Raw genomic sequence first — 9,725 nt, 5'->3', positions numbered from 1 at the left:
TTTTACTGTGTAGACGATTATTGCAGTATTATATTTTTGAAGGTGACCTGTAGCATTGTATTTTTTCTACTTTCTCACTTCATGTCATGCTGCACCTTTTTGAGCTCTTCTATTTTTATATATTTGAAGTTTTTATAGTAAGCTTTCTTTGTACTCAGCATTTTCCTTTAATCGTAGGTTTTGCAGTCTCAGAAATCATATTACAAATGATCTGCCTTATTTCAGATAGAATTAAGCTAATAATGGTTGTGGTCGGGTGGTATTACGGACTTTCGTGGATTTAAGCTGTCTGTACCTCCAAATCTACCTCTCACAAGAGTTTAAAATATGTTTTATTTGTTTGCTACTACTTGATTAATTTGAATGAATATCTCCCACTCAAATAATGTTTTTTGTTGTCTGTTTATGTATTTCTATGTGGCAGTTGTCCATACTTCCCATGGGGACTTTTGATATTCAAATTTCTCTCCCAACAAGTTACATTTTGTGTTGTTTACATGGCTATTTAGTCTGTTACCTAAACAGCAACAGTTTGTTTTTCTAGTTTGAATACTAGGTTACTATTTTGACATTCTGATTTTAAAGACAATAATTCACAGAAAACGTGTATACAGCACTGTAATCTTACAACAGAATCAGATTCTTTACCCAAATCATTTAAGATGGGCTGCGTATAACCAAAAACAACGACATGTGACACCTCTCTGTGTCATCTTTGCTTGAATACTGTTATTTCTTTTCTGTGAACTCTCTTGGGTTTGCTCCGAGGACATACATCTATCAGATTAAACTCTTGGGGTTTAATGTAAGCCCCACATTATGACTTTTGGTGTAACTTGTCACATGGTTCATATGGTTGCTTTGATTTATCTTCACTCATAATAAGCGAGTCAGCAGAGCGTAAGGCAGCCATCCATCTCATGACCACAACAATGTTACATTTCTCTGTTTCCATTTTAAATCTTGACCTAAAAGCTTTTTCAATACCTATTAAGACAAATAATGTGGAATCGGGTTCTGTATTCAAGTCTTGGCACAAAAAATAAGTGAACTAAAGCAGTTACAATGCAGATTTCTGCACAATCACTGAGTAAAGCACTAAACTCTGTAAATCTGAGGTAAACAATGTTTTATATTTTTTTAAAACATGAAGGGTGAGTGCATCACTGGGTCAAATAAAATGTGACAAAGGTGCTCTTTGAGGATCCAGGGGGTGAGTAGTAGTACAAGGCAAAGAAGACCATTTGCATGGTTGAAACACAGCATGTCTACTTTGTCTAAATAAAGGACTTTACTTGTAAGACAGAATGCCTTAGATCTTGGATATCATTCTAATGTTTTAAATTTTGTTCTCAATAAGCAATGTATTACACATTTCATCTCAAAGCTGAAGAGATTATACAGAATATTACAATGATGGGTGATAAGGTGAAAGTTTTTTATCCAAAATTTTCAGTGCTTTATTATATATCCCCTTTATTGACTTACGGATTGCTACACAATGTTGTATATTTTGTTTTGAATAGTAAAAAAAAAATTTGCGAAGCATTTGAGGAACCTGCTCTAACAATAGGTGTTTGTGATTTAATCGAAATATACGACTTCACCTGGATCTCTCTCACTCTCTTCACCGGACCCTCCTGCCTTTGAAAAGAGGAGGGACATGTTTGCCACTGCATGCTTTACACACTTGGCTACCAACACTTCACTACCACGGGTGAGAACAAATACACACGACTTCATAATTACACAACATCAAATCAGTCAATGTTTGGCTGTTGCCATGGTTAGTTATTTGCACCCACCAAACCCATAGTAAATGGCCCAGAGGAGGTTAGGAGAATACTTTCTGCACAGACGACATCATGACAGTTTGTCATCGACACATGTGTGGGCACTTATCGCCCTGTTAGCTCGTGTACATGAGTTTGTGGGCCACAGAAGTATGGCTGCTGTGTCGTGTGTGGTTACTGCTATGGAGCCAGGATCCAGGAGTGTGAATCATGCTTGTAATTAGAGAGCACTATTTAAACCACATGTAAACAATTAGCCTTCAGGACAGCAGACATGTACTTGTGCATAAAGGAGGAATGTTGCACTTTTGTAGACCTCAGCCTAAAAGCGTGCCATGAATACACACAGAGAGACATCAAAACTTACTGTTAAGATCATTTAACAAAATCTGTACTAATATAACAGATTATAAGAGGCAAAAGTTACATTTGCAATGTGCAGTCTTGTCTACTGCATAGGAAGCCCAAAAGAAAGCAAAATGTTCTGCTCCATTCAGACTTTAAAACTGGATTCAACAAAAACAAGATCAAAGATTGATTACAGACTGTAGTTCACCAACACAGAGCCCAAAGTAAATTTATTAGCTCAGGTGATTTTGATTATGAACAAAAATATATTTCCCCTTTATTCCTGGGTGTTCTGAAATTCTTTTCTCGTGTAAATACAAATATTATTAACTAGGTCAAGCACCATATAAACTCTATAGCACATCTTTCTGATTGATTCTGGCAAAGCTTTTCCTTCAGGGCGCTGTTGTTCAGGCCTGATGAAGAGGTATCTGGTTTTCCAATTAATGATTACAAACTTTAGCCCCTTGCTGAACTTTAGAGAATGTACCATACTATTGCCTGATTAGCTGTCAACCCAAAGATAACCCAGAATGCATTGCACTGATGGAGAGCCAAGTCATGTGGTCCAACCACGCAGTCTCCATACATGTCTTTTTGTCTTAATGCGTCCTCTTCTGCAGTGATTACATCTCATTCTTTCCCCTGATCCCTCCTGCTTTGTGTCTGTCTCTCGTCTGCTCAGAGCCACCCATCCTCTTCCTCATAAAGCCTCAGTCTAAAGCCCTGTATTTTCCATCAAGAAATGACAAACCACAAGATTCAATTGTACAAAATATCTGCAGAATGAATGCATAGTGGGTTTTCATTTCAGTCATTGTATAATTTAGGTAAACACTCAATTTAATGTGAAGACAAAGCGGAACAGTGTTACATTTGTTGCCATTTTGCTATTACTGCATGTGGAGGAAGAGTAATAATAATAATAATAATAATAATAATAATAATAATAATAATAATAATAATAATAATAATAATAATAATAATAATAATAATAATAATACAGGCATTTGCTTGTCTAAATGTCTAGATTTATTCAACATATTTGCATGACTTTTTGTTGATAAGATTACTAAAAATAAACCATAGAATAAACCATAGAATACATTTTCAAATTATTATATTTTATGAAACACAGTAGCGTGACCATTTTGGAATCATTCCACAGCTTGTATTTGCCAAAAACAATTTATAACATGTTATGAAATGAGATTATTGATTACATTCATTAGCACTGCAGATTATCAGTCCATTAGCAGACGCGCAGAGGAATGCATCATGGGAAGTGTTATTTGACACATGACAAGTCCCTGATAAGTCTTTTATAAACAAGCACTGTGTTTGCTCATTAGTACGTCTTTCACTGGTCCAACTGAAGTTTAATGGTTGCAGTTCTGGACATTAAATTGTCTGGTCTTCTTTACTGCAAAACTATATTTTGAGGACAATGGCTACAAAACACTCTAAAAGACTTACAAATTGTTTCATTTTACTTCTTGTGATGAGTTTTCTCTCTGCCTCACCCGAAGTCTGCACTAACTCCCTGATACCAGGAGCTAAAGGTAAAGCTAAGATGCTCATTGTCTAACTGTGTTTACTGTACTGGCTAAATGGAAAACTCTAAGGAAAGACCTGTGTAATTTATTTTGGAGTTTACGATGCTAATCATGACAATTGGGTGCATGCAATGTCCTGTTGTTTACCAGCCTTGAGTCAGCTCCTTCATAGACTTTGCAGGGAAAGCCTCCTCACAGTATGCCTGTTCTTTTATGACATCCAGTAGCTTGTTTCCCTGCTGATTCAGACAGACAGGCCTTATAAAGTACACAATAAAATAAGCATTACTGAAAACCATGACATGCACTTTTGGCTTCAGGATAATTCAGAGACTGTGCTTGGGGAGCTGACATCATGTACAAACTGGGGAGGTCTGTTAAGTGGAAAAGAACCACTATCCCAGAGTTGGTTAAGTTGGCTTTGATCAGAATTAGAAGAATTCGTTTTTCATATTCAGGAACAAGCGATCAAAAGCCAGTGAGCTTGCTGTGCCAGTACAAAGCCTGGATAAAGAAGGCTGTTTCAGTTCATTCAGTGTTTAGGGAGTAGAGCGTAGCAGGGAAGGCACCGGCTACCACTGGAATTTGGCCGCTCCAGGTGCTGAGGCAGTATATTGGGTGGATTATCAATTTCAGTCAAGTCTCACTTTTCACCAAATTATTAAACACTTGCTTGTTATTGTTTTTCATGTTTCTCTTTATTTTTAGTTATTCATTCAGTAGTAAATTCTCTGTCAAACTTTTTCTTTAAGATTTACAGCTATTGTGCCATCTTTGGAATACCCCAGTAAAAAAATAAGAGTGGTGATGCCCCTGAGTACTGAACATAAAACCTATGGCATAATGTCAGCTTTGGATAAAATCACTGAATAGGTTTGTTGTAATAAACCCAAAAGAACAAAAGTTAAATATGTTTTAACTACACCTAAACTTAAACTAAAACTCTTACTAGTGTGTTATATTTTGCATGTTTTTCTGACTCTAGTGATGTAGAAAATGTAAAAAGTCCCATTACATCCATGTGTATTTAGACAGCTGCCACTAAACAGTGAGATTATTTGTACAAGACTCATCCAAGATACAGTAGACCACAGAGCCAGCTTTGATTGTGTGTACAGGTCTGCAGATCGGAGTGGGCGTCCTATGTGTATTTTACTGTGAATTAAAATAGCAAGGCGAGTGTCATTTCATTTCCACACAAATACTCTTTGACTGGCTCAAACTTAAGAGTAATCAACCAAGTTTCCTAAGAAAAATGTTGTTCATGCTCAAACCATTTATTTATTGTTACTGGAATCTTATAAAGTGCTAAAAAAAAAAAAGCTGAACGAAAGGGGATTTAATGTTCAAAATTGTACATAATTCTAAAAGTTAAAACCAGTTATTTTCAAATTTTGAGTTTGGTTCCACATGTGAGTTCTGTGTGTTTTTCATTTAAAATTGGATTACAGAAATCTGTCTAAACATGCCAAAGAAACATGCCAAAGAGCAGAACAATCCATTTTCTTAAGTACCACTCCAGACTAATCAAGCAGTGGTTATTTCAAAGCACAGCACTAAATAAGATCTAATGTCCTCCTGGCAAGAACTACTTGAGACATAATTGCAATCCCTAATACACACTCCAAATGCTTTCTGATGCCAGAGAAGGAGGAAAAACCCACAAACCTTTCTCGACACCTCATTAGAACTTCCAGTTAGATTTTATTCATACTTTTTCTAGTGTTCCCTCTATCAACAGTAATCATTCATACACAAATATTGGTCTATTCTGAGTAAATATTTCTGTTATCTGTGTTTTGTGTAGGTGACCAAGGTGAGATTGGAGATGTTGGAGAAGAGGGAGTCATTGGAAAAGCTGGGCCACCAGGGCATCCAGGTATCAACAACAAATTTGTGTCTAAGGAATTAGCATTTACAATAATCATGGGATTTAAAAGTCCTATATTACGCAAAATTGGCTCATGTGAGCTGTACGCCATGATAGAATGTTACCTCATCAAAAATATAGCTTGAGTTGTGTTTTGTTTCATTCACACATGTTTGAGTAAACTCTTATTATTAGTCTGTCTACATCTCCAAAGTGCTCTTCCATCATGATGTCATGAAGAGGTGGTTATCAAGTTAACAGCTACCTTTAGAGGTTCAATAGAGTTTGGGAATTCCAGGGATGAAATCCTCCAAATGAGTTTAGTGAAGGTGTTCAAAAACATGACATCACAAGGTGTTGTCTGAGAGCAGAACTAAGCCTTAATATGCAACATTTGTGTGTTAAATGTGTGTGGATGAAAAAAGAACAACTCCAGGTATGTTCCTGATGAGAAAATATAATTGTAATTATAACATAGATCAGAATGCAGTGTAATATGGTCCCTTTTAATATGCAGAAAATAAATCATTCAATTGTGTGTAGTGACAATAGTAGTAGACTCAAGACCTTACCACCCTAGAACCATGATCATTAATTCATTCATTACCCTTATGTCCATCCAGCAATTAATATATAATAATATAAAACTAAATATTCTCATATTTATAAGTATCTTTTGAAGAATAAAAAAGTCCTCAAAATGGCATTTAATAACAACATGGAAACTGAATACTCCCTCATAGTTTATTCTTGCAGAAAATGTATACACTGTCACCTTTTGCTCTGTCTCCAAAGTATGTAGAACATATCTTTTTCTTCAGACAGTGGTTATGGCCGATAGCTAAACTCAGCCCTGACCTGTGTCTGTGCAGGAAGCAGATGTGTTAATAGCTGCTGGATGAGCCGTGGTATGCCCCTCTCCATATGTGTCTCAGATGTGTCCAACATGCATGTAAACAAAACTCTAAAATGTGCTAAAAATCTGCTGTCAAACTCTCACAACTGAACAATGTCAGAATAAAATCATTATGTTGATTAAAATGGTGTTATTGATAATAAAGGGAGTCCACATGTTATTTCCTGAAAAATATACTCCAGCTGTATCTGCCAAATCCAACCTCTTCTGCTACTACTGTTTCATTAAATATCACTATATAAGGATATTCTCTTTTAGCTATTACAGCATTTAAAAAATGTACTGTTACTAGACTCACACTTACTCCTCTTTTGCTCTTTGCACATTGTTTTTTGCACACACTATGTCTGACAGTGTAAAAGACAAACACCAGGACACTTGAGTCTCTTCCAAAATAGTAGAATAATAGCATGAAAATATAACCTATACTCCACATGATCTCCCGTAAACTTTTCAACCTTGGTTTGTGCAGCTGTGTAACATGGCTGTTCATTTTGGTTTTCACAGGGTGGATTGTTACAGCAGATCTGTTGTTTCTCACTCCAGGTCAACACATAATGCATGGTTTACCTGTAAATATCAAGTTCATTTTTACAATAAGGTGTGGGCTTATCATTCTGGGACCTTATAACAAAAAACAATACATCACACTGCACAGAACCTATACAATCAACTACTAATTTGAATGAGTAACTTCTGCAAATGACATCTAAAAGCTAATTTTAGTTTCAAATTTGTAATGACCTTACATGACACAACATTCAACATAAATGATCAAAAATGTAGCTCTTGAATGTCAAATATAAACATCATCATTGCCCTGAGAGAATCTTTTAAACAGTGGGACAATCCAGACGTTAGACCAGTTGGAGAGGCTGGTTATTGTTATGAGAGGAAGAACTGTTATCTAGAGTCAAGATGTCGTTTAACTGGCAAAAGCGTTGCAACAACAATGCACAATGAAAGACATCATTGTAGCAACTGCGCTCACTCTGTATGATTTTATATATGTTGATTCATCTGGTAGCTATAGCATCAATGATTTCCAGCCTGCTGTATGACATGAAATGAATGAAATTAATACATCTCTTCCTCTGTGCAGGTAATGCTGGAGATGCAGGGATTAAAGGAGACATGGGGCACATAGGAAAGATGGGGCCAATCGGAGATAAAGGTGTGTTTTTGGTACCACTTACTAATAACTACACCTTTTTAATTAGCCTGAATAAAGCTTGAACACAGACTCATAATAAACAAATAGTTTATTAAGAATGGTTCAGGTTTAGTAACTTCTAAAGGGGCTAGGATTAGGGTATTAATTAAAGCTGAACTATATATAATAAACGTTTGTTCATGATGAAGACTTTCTTCATGCTTTTTTAAGGTTATTAAAAGTGTTATTATTATAAAGTGTTATCTTTTTTTCTAATAATGTTCAGTTACATTATCTCAACATAGTTTATTTTATATTTATTTTGTTACAAGTAAAACTGCATAGCCATACTTAGGTCTATGATACTAACTTTCTATGATACTAACTTTCAAATCCAACTTTGTTTAAAACTAATCCTATGAAAATAGTTTATGAAGTGTTATTCATTGACAATATTATGTTTTATATTTGATATTTGACGTCAATTCAAATAGTTTATGTAAATACAATAGTCTACCTTCAGTCTTTTTCTTTTTACTGTTTTATTCATTTACATTACACTGCCCTCTTGTGGAAACTTGTCACATTACAACATCCAATCACAAAGACATGTGGCTCACAGTTTGATTTGTTGTATCCAGGAGACAAAGGTGACCCTGGCATGGATGGCCCTGGTGGTCTTAAAGGAACACCAGGTGAAAACAACAGTATTTTCCTCTTTTAATTGTATTTCAGTTTATTTAGTATGTGTTTCACTCATACACTCTTGAGTTCACTTAGGCTCTACCTGTGACTGCGGCAGATACAGGAGGCTGGTTGGACCTATAGATATCAATTTGGACAAGCTGAGGAACGCCCTCAAATTTGTAAAAAATGGTATGAACTTTAATTTGACCTTAACAACTCTATGATAAAAATGTAATTCTACTTACTGCACAGTGCTGTTGGGGCTGAGAGAGACAGAAGAAAGGTACTATCTGCTTGTGAAAGAGGCCAAGATGTTTCAGGAAGCATCAATGAACTGTAGGCTCAGAGGAGGAGTTCTTGCCATGCCCAAGACCCCCAACACCAACCAAATCCTAGCAGACTACATCAGCCAGTCCCACCTGACTCGGGTTTATGTGGGAGTGAAAGCCAACTCAGATACTGTGAGTGTTTTGATCTTAAACTATACCCATAGTACTTCCTGAAATGTTTTCAGGGGATATGTTGATAGCAGGAACTAAATATCAATATTATGGATATTTAAAGGTGCACTATGTAACTTTTCTGGAGGAGCGTTTACCACTTATTGTCTCCATTGAGATGTTATCACTCTGCCTGGACTTTTTTCATAGTATCTTTCATATTGAGCAGTTTACCATTATGTCCAATCTCTCTTGTTTTAATAGAATGGAACCAGAAGTTACATGTACTCGGACTCCACCCCCCTGCAGACTTTCTCAGGATGGAGTGACAGTCCTCCCAGCACAAACTCCAGCTGTGTGGAGCTGCTCAGCTCTGGGACATGGGCTCACACTCAATGTGATAATTCTATGTTTTTTATCTGTGAGTTTCCCAAAAGCAGAAGAAGAGGAGGAATAGCACCCACACTGGTATCGTGAAGCACAATATGGATGATACATTCATGTAAAAGTATATGAGCTGTGCTATATCTGTGTCTGTTTTACTTAGTAGTTCTTATTGTGATTAATAAAATTCTGTGATCATTTTGTGAACATAACTGTTCCTGTAGTACTGTTTATAATACTATGTTTGAAAGCCGCCAAAAAGGTGTATCTAAATGCTGATTTTGCAATACTAATCTGCAGTGTTTTAAAGTTTTAGAAGTGAAAGAAAAAGTGCAGATTACATTTTTACTGCCAAATAAATTACAAAATAAAAACATTTTAAATGTTTTTTTTTTTTTTTGGGAGATTTATTCCACAAATAGGTCCAAGACAAAAAAGATTCTCTCTTTTTTTTTTTCATCTACTTTTAATGCCGATACAATGCATCCTTTTAGAATTTAGGGTTCTCTAATGTTTTGTCAGAGTAGTATTATTGCATGGATAACTAAATCTTGTTCCTGAATACCTTCTGTACACTT

At 35.8% G+C, this 9,725-nt stretch overlaps 1 protein-coding gene across 1 annotated transcript; it reads left to right on the top strand.

Annotated features, from left to right (window-relative positions):
- The first annotated feature begins 3,516 nt into the window (after positions 1-3,516).
- On the top strand, positions 3,517-9,357 carry colec10 (collectin sub-family member 10 (C-type lectin)). Its single transcript, XM_033981156.2, has 7 exons — positions 3,517-3,703; positions 5,505-5,576; positions 7,586-7,657; positions 8,278-8,331; positions 8,417-8,512; positions 8,576-8,784; positions 9,028-9,357. The coding sequence occupies exons 1-7, from the start codon at positions 3,589-3,591 to the stop codon at positions 9,238-9,240; spliced, it is 831 nt and encodes a 276-aa protein (XP_033837047.1). The 5' UTR covers positions 3,517-3,588; the 3' UTR covers positions 9,241-9,357.
- Positions 9,358-9,725: the final 368 nt, after the last annotated feature.

This window comes from Periophthalmus magnuspinnatus, chromosome 16, assembly GCF_009829125.3.
Source record: "Periophthalmus magnuspinnatus isolate fPerMag1 chromosome 16, fPerMag1.2.pri, whole genome shotgun sequence".
Lineage (NCBI taxonomy): Eukaryota > Metazoa > Chordata > Actinopteri > Gobiiformes > Gobiidae > Periophthalmus > Periophthalmus magnuspinnatus.
This window is presented reverse-complemented; position numbering and strand designations above follow the sequence as displayed.

What these genes read in the sequence shown, in the direction of transcription:
- colec10 (XM_033981156.2), top strand. Translation starts at nt 3,589, where the DNA reads ATGGCTACAAAACACTCTAAAAGACTTACAAATTGTTTCATTTTACTT. An exon ending in GGGGCCAATCGGAGATAAAG is followed by an intron (nt 7,658 to 8,277) that starts GTGTGTTTTTGG and finishes TGTTGTATCCAG; the next exon opens with GAGACAAAGGTGACCCTGGC. An exon ending in TGAAAGCCAACTCAGATACT is followed by an intron (nt 8,785 to 9,027) that starts GTGAGTGTTTTG and finishes TTGTTTTAATAG; the next exon opens with AATGGAACCAGAAGTTACAT.